General features: G+C 40.5%; 1 protein-coding gene across 4 annotated transcripts in view; it reads right to left on the bottom strand.

The window, feature by feature from the left end:
• The window catches only part of EPB41L1 (erythrocyte membrane protein band 4.1 like 1), a 418,010-nt gene that overhangs the window by 102,318 nt on the left and 293,293 nt on the right, over positions 1-22,399 (bottom strand). For all 4 annotated transcript variants that reach the window (XM_053715999.1, XM_053715997.1, XM_053715935.1 and 1 more), the window contains exons 12-13: positions 17,925-18,100; positions 10,043-10,173 (exon numbers count right to left, since the gene is read on the bottom strand). In XM_053715999.1, coding sequence (XP_053571974.1) covers positions 10,043-10,173; positions 17,925-18,100 — 307 coding nt within the window. The remainder of the gene's footprint in view (positions 1-10,042; positions 10,174-17,924; positions 18,101-22,399) is intronic.

Here is a 22,399-nt window from a genome sequence, read left to right as displayed (position 1 = left end):
GAATCATGAAAGTTTAACTTTGACTTTACTGTCCCTTTAAATTAAATAATGTTTTACATGTATCTCTATCACCAGCACCATGGAGATTTGAGGTAAAGATTTGAAATACATAGTCATTCAGGGATAACTGGGTGGGCTTTTTAAAAGCTGTTAAACACTTGGGTGGGTGCAATGATTTTCAAGCAAGGATAGCTAGAGTGTTGTTAGAATGAACTAAGCAAATGATGGAAATTCCTGGGTCTTGCTTGATGGGCTGCTGGCTTTACAAGGTAGGTGTTGGAGTAGCAGGGTGAATACTGGGGAGGCTGCATTATGGGTTTGGGGTTTTTAGGTGCTAGGGTAGCAGTATGGTTTCTGTTGGAGAGATGCTGGCTTATTTGGATAAGTAGAAGGAAAGCTATTTGTATAGGTGGTCTTCTCTGTAGGTTCTTTTTCTAGATAAAAGGATCTTTAGAAGCTAGTGTAATATATGCTGGGGTGTCTGGATGAGGGCCAGGGTGAAGTGTAATGAATACTGGGTCAAAGGGACTAATAGTGGAGTAAGCTGAATATGCAGCATGTTAGCTGGAATTCTACCAGGGTTCAGGTAGCTGAATGGTTAATAGATTTTTGAGGTATCTGAAGAGATCTGGTATAAGTGAGAAATGAATTATGGCTAAAAGTGAACAAGTGTCACAAGATTTAGGCTTCTGGTCATTCTATGCACAAAGCAAACTGATAAATCAGCTTGCATGTGCATGTACTGGGTGTGCACTGTGTGTGTGTGAACCCTGTGTGTATGTGTGCGTGCACTGGGTGTGTGTGAACACTGTGTGTGTGTGTGTGCGTGCACTGGGTGTGTGTATGTGCACTGTGTGTGTGCACTGGGTGTGTGTGTGTGCACTGTGTTTATGTGTGTAAGCACTGTGTGTGTGTGCACTGTGTGTGTTTGCACTGGGTGTGGGTGTGTGCGTGCATGCGTGCCCTGGGTGTGTGTGTGCACGTGTGCACTGGGTGTGGGTGTGTGTTTAGTGGGTGCACACTGAGTGTTTGTGTGAACAGTGTGTGTGGGTGTGTACTCTGTGTGTGTGAACTAGGTGTGTGTGTGAACTGTGTGTGTGTGCACTGGGTGTGTGTCTGTGCACTGTGTGTGTGTGTGTGTGTGCGAACAGTGTGTGTGGGTGTGCACTGTGTGTGTGTGCACTGTGTGTGTGTGCACTTGGTGTGTGTGTGTGCACTGTGTGTGCGTGTGCACTAGGTGTGTGTGTGAACTATGTGTGTGTGTGCACTTAGTGTCTGTGTGCACTGTGTGCGTGTGTTCCCTAGGTGTCTGTGTGTGCACTGGGTGTGTGTGCAGTTGGTGTGTGTGTGCACTGGGTGTCTGTGTGTGTGCACTAGGTGTCTGTGAGTGCACTGGGTGTGTGTGTGTGTGTATGCACTGTCTGTGTGTGTGCACTGTGTGCGCACTGAGTGTGTGTGCAGTTGGTGTGTGTGTGCACTGGGTGTCTGTGTGTGTGCACTAGGTGTCTGTGAGTGCACTGGATGTGTGTGTGTGTGTATGCACTGGGTGTGTGAGTGCACTGGGTGTGTGTGCAGTTGGTGTGTGTGTGCGTTTGGTGTGTGTGTGCACTTTGTGTGTGCACTGGGTGGGTGCACACACCCAAAATGCCAAACAAGGGGTCACAATCTAAAGTTAGAAGGTAGCAGATTCAGGAGAAATTTAAGGAAGCATTTTGTTTACAGAAAGGGTGGTGGATTCATGGAATGAACTTCCATTTGAGGTGGTAAATGCAAAGACTGTAAAGGAATTTAAAAATGCCTGGGACATGCATAAGGCTATCCTAAAGAAAAAGTAACATGTAATATGGGTAGACTTGATGGGCCTTTTTGGTTCTTATCTACCGTCAAATTCTATGTTTCTATGTGTGCACTGGGTGTGTTTGCAGTTGGTGTGTGTGTGCACTGGGTGTGTGTGTGTACTGTGTGTGTGTGTGTATGCAGTTGGTGTGTGTGTGCACTTGGTGGGTGTGTGTGTGTGCACTGGGTAGGTGGGTGTGCACTGGGTGTGTGTGCAGTTGGTGTGTGTGTGCACTGTGTGTGTGTACTGTGTGTGTGTGTATGCAGTTGGTGTGTGTGTGTGTGCACTTGGTGGGTGTGTGTGTGTGCACTGGGTAGGTGGGTGTGCACTGGGTGTGTGTGCACTGGGTGTGTGTGTGTACTGTGTGTATGTGTATGCAGTTGGTGTGTGTGTGCACTTGGTGGGTGTGTGTGTGTGCACTGGGTAGGTGGGTGTGCACTGGGTGTGTGTGCAGTTGGTGTGTGTGTGCACTGGGTGTGTGTGTGTACTGTGTGTGTGTGTATGCAGTTGGTGTGTGTGTGTGTGTGCACTGGGTAGGTGGGTGTGCACTGTGTGTGTGTGCAGTTGGTGTGTGTGTGCACTGTGTGTGTGTACTGTGTGTGTGTGTATGCAGTTGGTGTGTGTGTGCACTTGGTGGGTGTGTGTGTGTGCACTGGGTAGGTGGGTGTGCACTGGGTGTGTGTGCAGTTGGTGTGTGTGTGCACTGGGTGTGTGTGTGTACTGTGTGTGTGTGTGTATGCAGTAGGTGTGTGTGTGCACTTGGTGGGTGTGTGTGTGTGTGCACTGGGTAGGTGGGTGTGCACTGGGTGTGTGTGCAGTTGGTGTGTGTGTGCACTGGGTGTGTGTGTGTACTGTGTGTGTGTGTATGCAGTAGGTGTGTGTGTGCACTTGGTGGGTGTGTGTGTGTGCACTGGGTAGGTGGGTGTGCACTGGGTGTGTGTGCAGTTGGTGTCTGTGTGCACTGGGTGTGTGTGTGTACTGTGTGTGTGTGTATGCAGTTGGTGTGTGTCCGCCAGACCTCGCTGAATGCGGCGAGCAATACACTCGCCGTATTCAGCATTGCACCAGCAGCTCACAAGAGCTGCTGGTGCAACGCCGCCCCCTGCAGACTCGCGGCCAATAGGCCGCCAGCAGGGGGTGTCAATCAACCTGATCGTACTCGATCGGGTTGAATTGTGGTGATGTCTGTCCGCCTGCTCAGAGCAGAAGACTCGTCAGAAACAGGGGCCATCAAGCTCCATACGGAGGTTGATAAATAGAGCCCATAGTCTTTAAAAGACAACTGAAGCTATACTAATACATAATTACTGTGCACATAGTCACAGAGGGGAAAGTATGTTAATGTATGCAGAGTGGTGCTGGAATCAGCAGGTGAATGTTATGGTAAGTGTAGGTAGGAAAGTACAGGGGATATTAGACTGTTGCAGGTATCTTTTTGGGTATATCACTAAGTGGCTGTTGAGGTAGGTATGAGGATATGGGTCAATTATTGGCTGTTGAGGTAGGTATGAGGAGATGGGTGACTTAGGAGGTTCCTAGGGGTTTTTGACCAATACAAAGGGAAGTCATGAGTTTAGCAGGCAGTTATTTACAACACAGGTATTGGGTATATTAATGGGTACTGGGGTACACAGAAAAGTGCTAGTGTTAATAGGAGGGCAAAAACAGAATGTTTCGTGATAAGGGAGATACTTTATATATGGCTTTAAGGCACAGAACTACCTCATTGTGCTTGGGGGTGCTCTCTTGCTCCAACTGGTCACGAATAGCGGGAGACAAAAGTAACCACGTTAAGTGAGATCATAGGGAAGAAAGGAGATTACTGTGGCAAAATGTATGGAGCAGGGATCAGTATTGGATAAATAGGGGGTCTCAAGAGTGACAACACTTAAAATGTTTGAGTTAGTTCTAAAGACTGAAGGAAGTTTAGTCAGTTGGTGGATACATAGCAGATATTGGAACATGCAAGAGGGTGTCTGCATTAGTGTAATAGATACATTGCTTCCTTGTATGTAAGAAGATGGCAAAATACTTTTGGCTAGAGTATGCAAAGTGAGTGCAGGAAAGTGATTAGATCAGCAATTTATGTAGCAAGACAATTTGGGTACCAATGACTAATAGGAAAGCTTGGAAGGGTTATGGTCACATGTATGGGTATAATCTTTTCAGGCTAGAATATGAAGAGGAGCAGTGGAATTGGTAGGTGGAAGTGGAGTAGGTAGGTAAGTAGGTTGGTAGGTAGGTAGGTAGGAAAGTGCTGGGGTCAACAAACTAGTGGGTATATACAGATGCTGGGTATGCGGGTACCTCCTTGTGCCTGGGAGTGCTTTCTTGCTCCGACTGGCAGCGATTAGCAGGAAACAAAAGCAAGCGAGTGAGAAAATACAGCACAGATGCACAGGGGCGAACACCCGGACATGCATGTACAAAGAGACACGTGAAGTGGACACCTGGACATGCATTTACAAACAAACACACGGGGAGAACAGCTGGACATGCCTGTACACAGAAATCAAGAGAGAACATCTGGACAAGCATGTACACATAGACTTATAGAAGGGGAACATCTGGACTTACATTTATACACAGAGTAGAGTGAGCATGTTGACATATACCTATACAAAACTTATAAGCGCCTGGACATATATACTGTATATATAAATATAAATGGGTGAACATATAGGCAAGGATGTACATGCAAACACATAGGATAAACACAGACACACATACAAAGAGACACACAAGCATAAATACATGGACCAAATACAAATACATGTACATATTAAGACACAGAGGCCCATTAATTAAAGAAGCACATTTGAAAAAAGGCTATGAGGCCCATTTATCAAGTTCCGGATGGAGCTTGAGGGTCCGTGTTTCTGACGAGTCTTCAGACTCGCCAGAAACAGCAGTTATGAAGCAGCGGTCTAAAGACAGCTGCTCCATAACGCAGTCTGCCTGGTCTGAGCAGGCGGACAGAGATCGCCGGAATTGAATTGATTGACACCTCCCTGTAGGCGGTCGATTGGCCGCGAATCTGCAGGGGGCAGCTTTTGTTGCTGGTGCAATGCTGAATACGGAGAGCGTATTGCTCTCCGCATTCAGCGAGGTATGTCGGACCTGATCCGCACTGTCGGATCAGGTCCGACATACCTTTAATAAATATCCCCCTTTAACTACAGTCTGTCACTGTGAGATTTCAAGAGCTACTGCAAACCTATACTATAGTATTAAGATTAATCCCAAAAAGCCTTACACTGAAGTAAAATAACTTTGTAAAATAAATCAATGAGATGTAGCATTTCTCTTTTGCTTAGTTCATTATTATTTTTTGTATTCATTTAAATGTATATGAATTGCAAATTCTTGCATTATGTAATGTTTACCTAAGCCAGGTAGTCTTGGCTCCCCTGCCTAATCATTGTGTGCTCAAGCAAACTTTCTAAGTGGTATGCAGTAGGTTTATAAGTTGCATGTGGAATTACTATAGACCAAGCAACTCAGTGTGAGTAGCCAAGCACACACACATATATATTCACTGAAGCAAATGTAGTATAGTAAAACCGAAAAAACAATGGTAATTGACTGCGCACGGATTAGTAAACAAGCTCACTATAAAAGGAACTCCTAACAAAGGTCCTGACTAGTTACGTAAAAAAATGAACAGCATAGGAGCGCCAAGGTCTAAAGTTACTATCAGGACTAAAAGGACATTGCAACACAATGAAGTTGCAGTGGGCCACTGGACTAAGTGTGAGAGAAGTGGCCTATCAAACAAAAATCAGAATATATAGAATTAAATAAATATCCTCAAATAAAAATAAAAATAAAAACAAGTATTTATTACAATCGGTCATGCCGGGCGTGGTGGATAAAAAATGGATGTTAGTAAATATGAGAATGTACTAGGATGTGTTGCAATGTCCTTTTAGTCCTGATAGTAACTTTAGCCCTTGGTGCTCCTATGCTGTTCATTTTTTTACGTAGTATAGTAAAACCAAAAGATAATTGATTGCATTTGTTACGTAAAAGCAAAGAATCATCTTTAAATATCACCCACTAAGGCCTAGATTACTAGTGGAGGGCTAACTGTAGCTCGTGAGCGATATCACCTTTTTTCCCAGCTTTTTGTGTGCGTCAGAAATAGCGTGCGTATTACAAGTTGAAAGTAAACGCGAACGCAAGAGCACAATCGCTATTTATGCTGGTCTGGTCAGGGAGACTTGAGAGCTTGTGTAAAGGGTAGGAAAGAAAAGAAAGTTGCATTAAACACAACATAAATACATGCAAAAGTACAGTTACATTCATATAAACACTGTCTGGTAAAAAATATTAAAAAATAAAAATGAGAGCTATAAGGGCTCAAAGATATATGGTATAAGGTGTTTGACAAAAATGGCTTTAAAATATATTCATACATACACGCGTCTAAATATGTGTGTCAAAATTAATTTTTACAAATGGTTTTAACTATGTATTTACTATAAATACTGCACATTCCAATGTTCTTCACATAGTGGAATATGTTTTAAGTATTTTTTAAATAGCTATTCCTATATATATCTGTATATCTATACCTATATATAATCATATATATCTGTAGGTATAGATATATATTTTACTAAAGAATCATTGTATATACATAGAAATATTTATTTAAGAATAAATAGAAAATATTATTCTATATTCTTCTATGTGAAGAAAATTGGAATGTGAAATAATTAAAATTAATGTTGGGTTTAGCGCTCTTGAATAAATGCGGTCGCGTTAGAGCGCAAGTATGGGTGTTAGTTTTTCCCCAGTTTTTTCGCTCTATTTAAGTCTATGGGAGAATACGTTAATGCGGTTGCAATATTCGAAGTTTAACTTTTTTGCGTGTCAGTTTTCAATCTCACGCTAACTTTTTACTTTCAACTTGTAATACAAGCACAACCTGACGTGCTCAAAAAGTTGAACTTTGAATATCGCAACCGCGTTATTGGAAGTTCAACTATTTCTGCACATTGGTTTTTGCTCTCACACTAAAATTTTACTTTCAACTTGTAATACAAGCACTAACCGATGCATGCAAAAACCCTCCGTCTATCAAAGTTAATGCATGACCAGGAGATCTAAATAGCGCTCTACTTGTAATCTAGCCCAAAGTGTGGTTTGAGGCTGAGAACAGAAGTATGCATAAAGTATACGTTTTAAAAATAAAAAAAAAACAGGCGTTTGTACAGTCACTTAAAGCACAGGTAACTCCTTAAAGTGATCGTCAAGTTGAACGTTTTTCTAGCTACTATATAAAATTACTATAAAAAACAGGGGCACTTTAATCGATAAAAAAAATAATTAAGAAGCGGCATTTTTAATATTTTTACAATTTAGAGATATAAACATTGCGCCACTCCTCCTTCCACATGTCCTACTTTCTTTAGCTGAGGGATGACAAATTCGGCTTCATCCAATCGTTGCATGCCGGATGAAAAATTTGGCTTCATCCAATCGTTGCATGCCCTAAGAGCTGGACGCCAAGTGGAACACTGACAATTGGATGAAGCCGGATTGGTCATCCCTCAGCTAAAGAAAGTAGGAGATGCTGGAGGAGGAACAATGCCATACTTTAAGAAATGTAAATATGTCTATCAGCACTTAAAGTGACGTTAACATTTCCCCTTTTTAAAAACATATCCGGAATGTTAGAGATTTTACAAAGGGGAGAGTTGATGTTTAAAAAGGAGAAATATTATATATAAACAATTGCAAACAAGAATATATGGGCAAAACCAGTACAATGATAAACATATAACAAATACACAACATACAAATCATGCTTGAACAAATAACACATGCATAAGCGTGCACACATATAAAACATATTTGACAAACTCTACAGCTCACACACAAATGCACATTGTATAAGATTTAGAACCGCCCCTTTTTGCCTCAAGAAGTAAAAGGCAAACAGAAGAGATCAGTCAATGTTGGGCACATAATTGAATTGTCTTCAGCTTTAGTTATTCTCTAAATACAAGTCTTTACCTGCCGAGCAAGCAGGGGAGCATATACTAATTACTGACTTTTACTTAAAGGGACATGGAACCCAAAATGTTTCTTTCATGATTCTGATAGAGAATACAATTTTAAACAACATTCTAATTTACTTCTATTATTTAATTTGCTTCCTTCTCTTGTTATCCTTTGCTGAAATGTTTATCTAGGCAAGTTCATGAGCAGCAAAGAACACAGGTTCTAGCTGCTGATTGGTGGCTTCATATACATGCCGATTGTCATTGGTCACCCATGTGTTCAGTTAGAAACCAGTAGTGCATTGCTGCTCCTTCAACAAAGCATACCAAGAAAAAGAAGAAAAATGTAATATGAGTAAATTAGAAAGTTGTTTAAAATTGCATGATCTATCTGAATCATGAAAGAAAAAATTTGGGTTTCATGTCCCTTTAACACCATTCTGTAGTTTCTTCCCAAAATTACACTGATTCTTGGCTTCATATTTCAGTTTAGCACTGCTCTCACTGTAGTACTGACTCTACTTTCTGCGGACACAATGGCCTGGATTCAAAGACCCTTGTGAGGTTGCCATTGGGCTTTATCGTAAAGTTAAAATTGAAGTTGAAATTCGTTAAGCATGATCATCCATATTTTCTGGTGTTTTTCGTTAGTGGGCATTCCTGCCATTAACATCTAGAGTTACATAAGGTGCCCAATAACGCAAACCGATCACAATGCAGAAAAATAATAATTACAACAGCAGTACTTAGGGAACTGGTTTATGTTAGAATATTGTTGCTGGAGAGCATGAATGGTGAGGAGCAGGCTGTAGGTATAGCTACACTTAGGCCTAGCAAGCAGAATTCATAGACTCCACTACCTCTATGAGGTGTCCTATCTGGTTGTGTCTTGTTATTCCAAAGCTGACAAGGTTCTATGTGTCAAGAGGAGAATGGCTAAGAGATAAAATATTTTATAATGCGGTGTGATTTACAACTTGTGGATATGCCGAGGGGTGGGAACAAGTCTTGATGAATTCCACAATTAAAGGTGTTGCAATGTAACAAGTTTTACTGAATTGAAGGCCAATATCTATAGTTTATCTGGTACTAATCTGTTTACTGGACTTCAAGCTTACAGCCCATCCTGACTTCTTATAGCAAACTCTAAGTCAGCCTCTGGTTCTTCTAACTTGATGCTTCTGATCTATTACACCAGCTGCAAGCTCTGCCTTTCTGGACTTCAACATTATTAACTGTTTATTTTGACTTAATCAATATTAATTGTTTACTCCAGTGGTTTTGCTATCAAGCATTCTTTTACCTGACATCTAACCTGACTCCCCTGGAGATTCTGTTAAGTACATGTTTATTATTTTATTATCTCCAGTTTACTACTACTTTGGCTTTGTTCCCAACCTTTTCCAGGTTGCCAGCCATCTTCAGAAATACCAATCTCTGTGGGATAATTTTATTAGCCTGTGCAGTAGGATCAATTCAGTTAGAAATGTAAGGAATACCTGCTTTTTATTTTCTCCTGCTAAAACCAGAAGCTCATCCTGACTTCTGCCTTCTTCTCCAATTCTGAGAGTGCTTCAGATTACAAATTCATCTTTGGCTTCTCTGCAAAAGTCTTGTTACTTTGCAGCACTTTGTGATTGGCCCAACACTAACTCTTGCTACTCGGCTTTGTTCTGCTGCTGCCTCATCCTTCATTCACAGATTTTCTTCTGGGGTTTGCATGAACCTGACCCTCTACAATTCCTCATAGATTATGTACAAAGCATTAGACTTATTTTACTAGCAATACAGAAGCCTATTACAATCCACTTGTTTGCTGTGCGGAAACTTTGAATTCAACTCAGATAATGTTGGCCTTGCTTTCTGTGCCTTTCCAATCCCCTTATTTTAATTAGGATTAGTTTATGCTTTTTGAGAGAGGGCAAAATTGTTCTTTAAGTGGTCCAGGCTAATGAATCCACAAATAATGCAAACAAATAAAATACATAAAATGTTTCCTGAAGGTTTGGAATACAGTATTCTCTCATTGCAAATTATTGGAGGTTACTGTGGTGTTTAGTGAGTTTTCTAATGTATTGGAATGGCTTAGAATTCAAAAAGTCAAAGGAAAGCAGCAGAAATAAAATATAATGGATTGGAATAGATTTCACAGACATACGTTCTACAGAGACCCTTCACCACTGGGCTCCCTCACCTTCATCTCCTTTATTTTGGTTGGTGTGGTCACCTCGTCCTCATCCTCTTCTTTCTCTCCCTGTAGACTATCATGGTTTTTCTCTGGTGAGGATTCATGGTTTTCATTTAAAGCAGATGACCGTGAAAATCCTGCATTTGTAAGAGAAAAAGAAAAGTGTAATTAAAAGGTCTGGAAAGACCCATGTGAATATTTTTTTGAGCCATTTAAGCCCTTAGACAGGAATTAGTTAAGATCTCTTTTATTTGAAGATATAGCTGGGTGCATGAGAGTTTAAATTCTTATTACCATCATCACTCAGTTTAAAAATAGCCTTATGTTCTTTATGTAAATAGAATTGTACTACCTTGTGGACTATGGTCATGTGATTCAGTGTTCTCCCCAGGACCTTTTTAAAGGGTGCACCACCCAGCTTATTTTAATGACCACCCAGTTAAAATTGAATTGAGCTAATATTAAACATTTTCAGTGTGTATTGCATCGATTATTATTAAATAAATTTGTATTAAATTATGCAATTAATTTGTGCCTTGGATAGCAGAAAATTCTATAATTTTACAAAGTAGTATACTGCCCCTACCAGGCAACATCATTATGCCACTTCTTGGCAAAATTTCTTGTGGGAGAACACTGCAATTTCTATATCAGGACACTATATGGTTCCCAACGGCTAGATTACGAGTTTTGCGCTAGAGGCTATGCGGTGCTAACGAGCAGTTTTCTCTCACCGCTCACTTACCTGTAGCGCTGGTATTACGGGTTTTTACAAACCCGTCGTTAAAAGACAAGAAGTGAGCGTTGAGCAAAATTTTGCTCATTACCGCACTCCAATACCAGCGCTGCTTAAGTCAGCGGTGAGCTGGTCGTACGTGCTCGTGCACGATTTCCCCATAGGAATCAACTGGAGAGCCGGCTGAGAAAAAGTCTAACACCTGCAAAAAAGCAGCGTAAAACTCACTAATGCAGCCCCATTGATTCCTATGGGGAAATAAAATTTATGTCTACACCTAACACCCTAACATGAACCCCGAGTCTAAACACCCCTAATCTTACACTTATTAACCCTAATCTGCCGCCCCCGAGATCGCCGACACCTGCATTATATTATTAAAGTGAAATTAAATCCTACCGTTTTACAAACGCTAGGATTAACTATTGAAAAAAATAAAGGGCACTTTCATTCATGAAGTATAAGATACTTCATGTAGAAAGCTCCTTTATTTGATTCAATCGTTTGCTGTTTTTACCTGGTACAGCAGCCCACGGCTAAAAAAGTTTTTGGCTAAGAGATGATGTTTTCATCTCTTAGCCAATAGCAGTGCAGTAAATCCAGCTCCCATTGGCACCAAGCCGGATTTACCGCACGGCTATTGGCTAAGAGGTGAAAACGTCACCTCTTAGCCAAAAAATTTTTTAGCCGTGGGCTGCTGTAGAAGCTAAGAGAGGCGATCGATTGAATCAAATAAAGGAGCTTTCTACATGAAGTATCTTATACTTCATGAATGAAAGTGCCCTTTATTTGTTTCAATAGTAAATCCTAGCATTTGTAAAACGCTAGGATTTACTTTCACTTTAACCCCTAATCTGCCGCTCCGGACACTGCCGCCACCTACATTATACTTATTAACCCCTAATCTGCTGCCCCCAACATCGCCGCCACCTACATTATATTTATTAACCCCTAATCTGCCGCCTCCAATGTTGCCACCACCTACCTACACTTATTAACCCCTAATCTGCCGCCCCCACTGTCGCCGCCACTATACTAAATGTATTAACCCCTAAACCTAAGTCTAACCCTAACACCCCCTAACTTAAATATAATTTAAATAAATCTAAATAAAATTACTATAATTAACTACATTATTCCTATTTAAAACAAAATACTTACCTATAAAATAAACCCTAAGCTAGCTACAATATAACTAATAGTTACATTGTAGCTAGCTTAGGGTTTATTTTTATTTTAAAGGCAAGTTTGTATTTATTTTAACTAGGTACAATAGTTATTAAATAGTTATTAACTATTTAATAACTACATAGCTAAAATAAATACAAAAGTACCTGTAAAATAAAACCTAACCTAAGTTACAATAACACCTAACACTACACTATAATTAAATAAATTAACTAAATTAAATAAATTACCTAAATTACAAAAAACCCCACTAAATTAATGAAAATAATAAACAAATTACAGATATTTAAACTAATTACACCTAATCTAATAGCCCTATAAAAATAAAAAAGCCCCCCCAAAATAAAAAAAAAAACCCTAGCCTAAACTAAACTACCAATAGCCCTTAAAAGGGCCTTTTGCGGGGTATTGCCCCAAAGTAATCAGCTCTTATACCTGTAAAAAAAAAATACAAACAACCCCCCCAACAGTAAAACCCACCACCCACAGAAACAACCCCCCAAATAAAATACTATCTAAAAAACCTAAGCTCCCCATTGCCCTGAAAAGGGCATTTGGATGGGCATTGCCCTTAAAAGGGCAGTTAGCTCTTTTGCAGGCCCAAACCCTAACCTAAAAATAAAACCCACCCAATACACCCTTAAAAAAAAACCCTGAAGATCGACTTATAGTTCTGAAGACCGGACATCCATCCGCAAAGAAGCGGCAGAAGTCTTCATCTCACTGGGCCGAAGTCCTCAACGAAGTCGGGAGAAGTCTTCATCCAAGCCGGGCGAAGTGGTCCTCCAGACGGGCAGAAGTCTTCATCCAGACGGCATCTTCTATCTTCATCCATCCGACGCGGAGCGGGTCCATCTTCAAGACATCCGACGCGGAGCATCCTCTTCATCCGACGACTACCCGTTGAATGAAGGTTTCCTTTAAAGGGACACTAAACTCAAACATTTTCTTTCATGATTTTAAGTAGCGAATACAATTTTAAACAACATTCCAATTGACTAATATTATCTAATTTGCTTCATTATTTAGATATCCTTTGTTGAAGAAATAGCAATGCACATGATGAGCCAATCAAAAAGAGCTATCTATGTGCAGCAACCAATCAGCAGCTACTGAGCCTATCTAGATATGCTTTTCAGCAAAGTATATCAAGAGAATGAAGCAAGTTATATAATAGAAGTAAATAAGAAAGGTGTTTAGAATTGCATGCTCTTTCTAAATCATGAAAGAAAAAGATTGGGTTTCATGTCCCTTTAAGTGACGTCATCCAAGATGGCATCCCTTAGATTCCGATTGGCTGATAGAATTATATCAGCCAATCGGAATTACGGTAGAAAAAATCCTATTGGCTGATGCAATCAGCCAATAGGATTGAAGTTCAATCCTATTGGCTGATCCAATCAGCCAATAGGATTGAGCTTGCATTCTATTGGCTGATTGGAACAGCCAAAAGAATGCGAGCTCAATCCTATTGGCTGATTGCATCAGCCAATAGTATTGAACTTCAATCCTATTGGCTGATTGTATCAGCCAATAGTATTTTTTCTACCTTGATTCCGATTGGCTGATAGAATTCTATCAGCCAATTGGAATCTAAGGGACGCCATCTTGGATGACGTCACTTAAAGGTACCTTCATTCGTCTTTAGTCGTCTGATGAAGAGGATGCTCCGCGTCGGATGTCTTGAAGATGGACCCGCTCCGTGTCGGATGGATGAAGATAGAAGATGACGTCTGGATGAAGACTTCTGCCCGTCTGGAGGACCACTTCGCCCGGCTTGGATGAAGACTTCTCCCAACTTCTTTGAGGACTTCGGCCCGATTGGATGAAGACTTCTGCTGCTTCCTTGAGGATGGATGTCTGGTCTTCAGAACTGTAAGCCGATCTTCAGGGGGTTAGTGTTAGGTTTTTTTAAGGGTGTATTGGGTGGGTTTTATTTTTAGGTTAGGGTTTGGGCCTGCAAAAGAGCTAACTGCCCTTTTAAGGGCAATGCCCATCCAAATGCCCTCTTCAGGGCAATGGAGAGCTTAGGTTTTTTTAGATAGTATTTTATTTGGGGGGTTGTTTGTGTGGGTGATGCGTTTTACTGTTGGGGGGGTTGTTTGTATTTATTTTACAGGTAAAAGAGCTGATTACTTTGGGGCAATGCCCCAAAAAAGGCCCTTTTAAGGGCTATTGGTAGTTTAATTTAGGCTAGGGTTTTTTTTTATTTTGGGGGGCTTTTTTTATTTTGATAGGGCTATTAGATTAGGTGTAATTAGTTTAAATATCTGTAATTTGTTTATTATTTTATGCAATTTAGTGTTTTTTGTTGTTGTACTTTAGCTAATTTAATTTAATTTAGGTAATTGTATTTAATTTAGTTAATTTATTGAATTATAGTGTAGCGTTAGGTGTTATTTTAACTTAGGTTAGGTTTTATTTCACAGGTACTTTTGTATTTATTTTAGCTAGGTAGTTATTAAATAGTTAATCACTATTTAATAACTATTGTACCTAGTTAAAATAAATACAAACTTGCCTGTAAAAATAAAAATAAACCCTAAGCTAGCTACAATGTAACTATTAGTTATATTGTAGCTATCTTAGGGTTTATTTTATAGGTAAGTATTTAGTTTTAAATAGGAATAATTTAGTTAATGATAGGAATTTTTATTTAGCTTTATTGTAATTATATTTAAGTTAGGGGGTGTTAAGGATAGGGTTAGACTTAGGTTTAGGGGTTAATAAATTTAGTATAGTGGGGGCGGCAGATTAAGGGTTAATAAGTGTAGGTAGGTGGCGGCAATGTTAGGGACGGCAGATTAGGGGTTAATAATATTTAACTAATGTTTGCGAGGCGGGAGTGCGGCGGTTTAGGGGTTAATATGTTTATTATAGTGGCGGCGATGTTGGGGGTGGAAGATTAGGGGTTAGTAAGTGTAGGTAGGTTGCGGCAACATTGGGGGCGGCAGATTAGGGGTCAATAAATATAATGTAGGTGACGGCGATGTTGGGGGCAGCAGATTAGGGGTTCATAAATATAATGTAGGTGGCGGCGGTGTCCGGAGCGGCAGATTAGGGGTTAATTTTAGTGTTTGCGATGCGGGAGGGCCTCGGTTTAGGGGTTAATAGGTAGTTTATGGGTGTTAGTGTACTTTTTAGAACTTTAGTTATGAGTTTTATGTTACGGCGTTGTACCATAAAACTCTTTTAACTACTGACTTTTAAATGCGGTAGGACTCATGACAGGGTAGGGTGTACCGCTCACTTTTTGGCCTCCCAGGACAGACTCGTAATACCGGCGCTATGGAAGTCCCATAGAAAAAAGACTTTACAAAGTTTACGTAAGTCGTTTTGCGGTAAGGCCAAAGAAGTGTGCGGTACACCTATACCTGAAAGGCTCGTAATAGCAGCGGGCGTAAAAAAGCAGCGTTAGGAGCTCTTAACGCTGCTTTTTTACCTTAACGCACAACTCGTAATCTAGCCGCTAGTTAGGTATAGTCCTTGCTGATTTGAGTTGACTTCCACAAATCAGAGCCATTGTAATTGTGCCAGCAACTTCCCCTATTTTATTTTTATTGTGTTATTATATATGAAATTACTTTTACATTTTGCAATTTCAGTTTAATTAATGTTAATCAACACTACATCATAATGAGAGTTACTGTTGTACTTGCTGAATATTTAGATTCCAGATATTAGAATTAATTTGCTTAACTTCATAGAGGGACAAAATAAATTAGGTTTATTAAAAGGATGTTCATGGATTTTTGAGTGTTGAACAAATTTGTATAAACCAGAAAAATCATAATAAAATCTCCTCAAACATTTCAGAAATTTGTCTTGTATAATTGCTTGAGATTAGAAAATGCATATGTAAATATCCCACTTACAAATAGTCATTTTATTTTTAATTTGGCAGCAACCACATACCACTTTATATGGTTCTGAAATAAAAAGGCATCAATATCATCAATTATAAATGTGACATCAAAATCTTGTCTGTTTCAGTGTTGAAATATTGCAAACAACTAAATAGCCAATGTGCTGGAGATTCTCCAGGTTGCGGATTATTTTGAAGTATAGTTGTTTGTTTTAAGGCAGAAAGTGTTTTGTTTGTTTTACAGGAAAATAATCACACACATTCTGGTCTCCATCTATATTCTCTGTAGCATCACTGAAATTCAGGTGTTCTAATGAAAGTTTTGGGATTGAGCTGTAAATCTTGTTGAGTTCAGTAGACTCAGTCAATGTGACAACATATCAGCAGTGCCCTAAGAAAAGTAACAGGATCAGAGCATCCAACATTTTGGTTTGGGTGGAAAGGCATCAATAAGGCTTAAAGGGACACTGAACCCACATTTTTTCTTTCGTGATTCAGATAGAGCATGCAATTTTAAGCAACTTTCTAATTTACTCCTATTATAAATTTTTCTTTGTTCTCTTGCTATCTTTATTTGAAAAATAAGGCATCTAAGCTTTTTTTTTTTAGTTCAGGACTCTGGACAGCACTCTTTTTATTGGTGGGTGAAATTATCCACCAATCAGCGAGAACAACCCAGGTTGTTCACCAAAATTGGGCCGGCATCTAAACTTATATTCTTGCATTTCAAATAAAGATACCAAGAGAATGAACAAAATTTGATAATAGGAATAAATTAGAAAGTTGTTTAAAATGTCATGTTCTATCTGAATCACGAAAGAAAGAAATTGGGTTCAGTGTCCCTTTAACAGTAAAACATATGAAAGGTTTCAAGAATCAGTAAGCTGACTATTCCAAAATGGGCCTGAACAATTAAAGGGACACTGAACCCAAATTTTTTCTTTCGTGATTCAGATCGAGCGTAAAATTTTAAGCAACTTTCTAATTTACTCCTATTATCAAATTTTCTATATTCTCTTGCTATCTTTATTTGAAATGCAAGAATGTAAGTTTAGCTGCCGGCCCATTTTTGGTGAACAACCTGGGTTGTCCTTGCTGATTGGTGGATAAATTCATCCACCAATAAAAAAGTGCTGTCTAGAGTCCTGAACCAAGAAAAAGACCTAGATGCCTTCTTTTTCAAATAAAGATAGTAAGAGAACTAAGAAAAATTGATAATAGGAGTAAATTAGAAAGTTGCCTAAAATTGCATGCTCTATCTGAATCACGAAAGAAAAAAATTGGGTTCAGTGTCCCTTTAAGTGCTCCAAAAGATATTCCATACAGTCGTATTTGACAAAGTAGGCAGTTGCCTATGGGTGTCTTAACCAGTGAACAGTCCTCTGGTCAGCAGACGTAGGCCTGTCTAGATTGGAAAAACTGTCAGTATTAACTGTTTTCTTGAATAACAGACAGAAAAATGGTAATAAGGGTAATAAAAACAAAATAATAGGTGGTGGTGGTAAATAATAATAAGGAGGTATGGACATTACAAAGGACAAAGAATCAAAGATTCAAAAAAATCCAGCAAAATCCATACTTGCTTTTAACCATTCGTCATCTTCATTTATCTGTGCATAGCTGTAGATCCTCAGAAGCCATGTGAACACACAGACGTAAATACATCTTGACGTAACTGTTGCTCTTTTAAATGTTTTATAAAATATGTATTACGTTATTGTATACCTTTTGTACAGTTTTAAGAGGTTGATAAATAATGTGTGATAGCTGAGCTATATACATTGAAAACATGTCTGGTCTGAAAGCAAAATATTGTTTAAGGCAATTTTTACCATAGTAAAATAACTTTACTGGCAAACAAATAAAAACAGACCTTATTTTCTTAATGCAAGTGTAAATGTTGATGTTAATTTCCCTTGTACAGTCTAAATCAATGTTTATAACTTTTCTCTCTTCCATAATAAACACACCTTTTATAGACTTACTAATATTTAGTTGAATCAGTTTTTAGGTTGTGCACATAACATTCTCTTATACGTTTATCTTGCAACCCCTTAGCAATATCAGGAACATCTAATCTATTACCCTTCCCTGCATACCTCCTTCGAGGCTCTGGGACAGCGTGTACCGTTTGCTAGCGGAGCGTTTGAAGTTGGGAGCCGGTCGGTCTATGAGAGCACTCGCCTGCTGAGTCTGTGCCTGTGTTCGTCCGCTGTACCGAAACTTGGAGCCCATCACCAGGAAACCTTTAGGGGCTGGTTCTGGGGATACAAGCCTGTAGGAAGAGAAGGAACACGTTACACTGGTTGCCTTGCAGATTCCTATTACAGCATTGATTGCAAACAAGTCACACTTAATACGCATGTATGTTGCACTAATGTATGTACTTTTTTCAAGCAAATTCTTTCACTACAATTCCATTCTGCACTATAACTCAAAATTAAACTTAATTCAGATAGAGCATGCAATTTTAAACAACTTTCCAATTTACTTCCATTAACAAAACGTGCACAGACTTTTTATATTTACACTTTTTGAGTCCCCAGCTCCTACTGAGCATGTGTATCAGTACACAGAACATATATATATATTCAATTGGGATTGTTGATGGCTGTCACATGATCCAGGAGGAGTTGAAATAGATACAATTTGTCAGAAAACAATCTTCTACTCATTGGAAGTTCAGACTAAGGGGCATATTTATCAAACTCCATATGGAGCTTGATGCCTCTGTGTTTCTGGCGAGCCTTCAGGTTCGCCGGAAACACAAGCTATGAAGCAGCGGTCTAAAGACCGCTGCTCCATAACCTGTCTGCCTGTTTTGAGGCGGCAGACAGACATCGCCAGAAATAAACCCGATCAAATACAATCGGGTTAATTGACATCCCCCTGCCAGCGGCCAATTGGCCACGAATCTGCAGGGGGCAGCATTGCACCAGCAGTTCACAAGAATTGTGAACTGTTTTAATTTGTCAAAGACATTTTTACAAACCACTAACATTCCTCCTGTGTCCTGAGAATGCATGTTGTCTATTGATTTGTGCCTGTCATCTGTGTGCCATTACACCCATTTTCAGTATACCAGTTTTATACAATTTAAGTTGACTAAAAGGGGTAGATTTATTTGCAATGCGCCCCCCTGCAGATTCGCGGCCAATTGGCCGCTAGCAGGGGGTGTCAATTAACCCAATCGCTGCTTCTTAACTCCTGTTTCCGGTGAGCCTGAAGGCTAGCGCGGAAACAGAGGCATTGGGACTGATACAGGGTTTTTTAAAAATGCATGAAAAATAGCTGTTTAATATTGAAATTCACAACTATTTCATGTTTGTTCAGATCCACAGAGATCAGTTACTCATTGGCTGTTGGTGGACAGGGACTCATATCTACAAGTTGAAATATGATTGATCTTAGTAAGCAGAAGATAATACTTTTTCAGAAAAACAAAAATATAATAAACATGATAAAATCCCTTTTAAATGCAACAAAGAATAAGTTTGACTTCAATATGTTTTTAATGGGGACCTATATCATTTCTTTGATTCCATTTAAAATACTGTAAAAATAAACGTTTATGATTCAGAAAGAGCAAGCAGTTTTAAAGGGACAGTCTACACCAAAAAAATTCTTATTTAAAAAGATAGATAATCCCTTTATTACCCATTCCCCGTTTTTGCATAATCAACACAGTTATATTAATATACTTTTTACCTCTGTGATTACCTTGTATCTAAGCCTCTGCAGACAGCCTCCTTATCTAAGTGCTTTTGACAGACATGCAGTGTAGTCAATCAGTGAAGACTCCTAAATAACTCCACGGGAGTGAGCACAATGTTATCTATATGACACACATGAACTAACACTGTCTAACTGTGAAAAACTTTCAAAATGCTCTGAGCTAGGAGGCGGTTTTCAACTGTTTAGAAATCAGTTTGAGCCTAGCTAGGTTTAGCTTTTCAAAAATACCACCAAGGGAACAAAGCAAATTTGATGATAAAAGTAAATTGGAAAGTTGTTTAAAATTGCATGCCCTATCTGAATCATGAAAGTTTAGTTTTGACTTTACTGTCTCTTTAAGACACTTTCCACTTTACTTCCATTATCAAATTTTGCACCTTCTGTTTGTATTCACACTTTCTGGGGAACAAGACCCTACTGAGCATGTGCACAAGCTCACAGTGTATACATAAACTAGTCTGTGATTGGCTGATGTCTGTCATATGATACAAAGGGCTGGAAAACGGGAGAAAAAATGAATTTGTCAGAAAAAAATCTACTGCTTATTTGAAATTCAGAGCAAGGGCTATTGCATTGTCTTTAATCCCTTGGATAAATAGATTTTTTTTTTTTTTAATTTCTACACCCTTGTAGACTTGGCAAGAAGTTCAGCCCAATTCTCACACGACTGAGCAGGGCGAGACACAGGTATGGATTTACATACAAAACACGTAGATGAAAGGCAAACATGATCCCAGTTCTGCACTTAAATACCCCAGCCAACGGTATGGAGACCTAAGCTGCACCACTATGTTTCCTAATAACAGACCCCACAACAGCACTAGAAAAAACACACCCAAGAACTGTACACAAGATACAAGAAATAACCCTCCACAGACCAGAAATGAAATAGAATTTTCTAAAACATAGAAATGTGTCTTATCAGCTACAGGCAGTGCAAGGATATGTGAAAAGCCTCTAAGATGATCACTGTATTGGGCAGAAGGGACTAGTATACCCATAATGCTGCACAATTTTCATGCTTTCTCTCCAACTATTAACCTCTTTATCTCCCTGAAAGACTGAAAGTTGCTTATTAAACTGCCTGTTTATCAAATTAAGCCAAGACAAAGTAATAGTGAGTAAAAACCCTTGCTTGTATGAGCAGATAGCCACTCCAGAAATCATGGTGAATGTATCCACTACAACTTTATTAAGATGCACTTAAAGGGGCAGTAAAGTCAAAATTAAACTTTCATGATTCAGACAGAGCATGCAAATGCATGGAGCTCGACTGTGGAGGAGTGGCAACAAAGAAAAAGGGAACCAGGGCTGCTGGATCCCGATCAGCAGTCTGGCTCCGAGCTTATGGTCTGGGACCAGGGGGCCACCATAGCAGAAGCGCTGGCAACAGAGCAGAGAGCCGCCAGCCTCTGCCCAGCACCTGCAACAGCTCCACAAAACCAAAAAGAGGAGGTAGACGTCCTCCCTCCCCTTACACAGAACCCCTTCCCGGGAGAGGAGACAGTCGGTCTCTTTCCCCAGCAGCAGAGCCACGAGCAGGGAGAGGAGACAATCGGTCTCTCTCCCCAGCGGCAGAGTCATCCCCTGGGAGCGGAGGAAGTTGTCCTCCCTTCCCTTACACAGAACACCTGGCAGGGAGAGACGGATCTCAATAACTCTCCCCAGCGGCAGAACCTCTTCCTGGGGGAGGAGACAGTCGGTATTCCTCCCCAGCGGCAGAGCAGTTTTCCATGGAGCTCCTTCTTGGGAGAAGAGACAGACGGTCTCTCCCCTCAGTAGCTTGGCTGGGTCTCTACCCTTTTCTCGTCCCGGAGTATTTCTCACAAGGGGCAGGCCGGGGGGTACCCGCTCATGCAGTTGGTGCCACAAGTTTTGGGACCCGAGTTTTGCCTGCCCCACTAAGGAGCAACTTCCACCTACAGCCGGGAAACCGGCAATGGCTTTGTTGGATACCCGCCCCTGCAGTTGGTGCCACAAGTTTGGGCACCTGAGTCTTGCCTGCCCCACCAAGGAGCAACCTCACTCTCCAGTCTGGGGTGGGAATTCAGCCGGGGAACCAGCACTGGATTTGTTTGTGAGTGGGTCAGCCGGTACTCAACCAAGTGTCACAGAGGGAGGCAGTGTGGCCATGGAACCTAAAGACACTAGAACTTGTGGGAGAGCAACTGTTTGGGAGCCGGCCTTGCCAAACTTGTTTGGGACTTTGCATTGTGTGCCTATTCCTGTGCCTAGGGTGCAGGGAATAAACACCGACAGGAACCCCCCCAGGATGCCCCAAGCCCAGGAGAGATGGGATAACCTTACCTAGCAACCGAGAATTGGAGGGCCACCGTCAGACAGCCCCAGGCCGACCCACTAGGGGACTAGCCGGGTCTGCCGAACTGGAGGGGGGTGAGATGTCACGGATACCAGACCCCCAAGGCTAACCCCCACCCCCTTACTACCTCACCCCTGTTGTTTCTCAGCATTTTTGGGCTCCTCAGAGCAACCGCGGTCTCTGGAAGCTTTTGGTTGCTTGTTTTGTCACCAGTATTTTGTCAGAGAAGAGCTGGCCTCTGACTGGAAAAACCCTCCTAGGCTGGATCACCCCGAAACCGTCACCCCTGGGTCCTGGAATTCTGTGGGACTATGGCAGGTCTGTCTGGAGGGGCGGGAATGGCAGGAAAATTGTGGGATTGTCCAGTGTCTAATCAAGATGAGCTTTGTGTATAAAAGAGTGTGTGTTTTCCAATAAAATCAGTTCCTGTTTCACCTGAATGCTAGTATGTCTAGTTATTTGAGTGAGCTCCTGCTAAAATCACTTTCCTGGGCTACATAGCAGCCTGTTCCAGGCAGA

This window comes from Bombina bombina, chromosome 1, assembly GCF_027579735.1.
Source record: "Bombina bombina isolate aBomBom1 chromosome 1, aBomBom1.pri, whole genome shotgun sequence".
In the NCBI taxonomy this organism is placed as follows: domain Eukaryota; kingdom Metazoa; phylum Chordata; class Amphibia; order Anura; family Bombinatoridae; genus Bombina; species Bombina bombina.
This window is presented reverse-complemented; position numbering and strand designations above follow the sequence as displayed.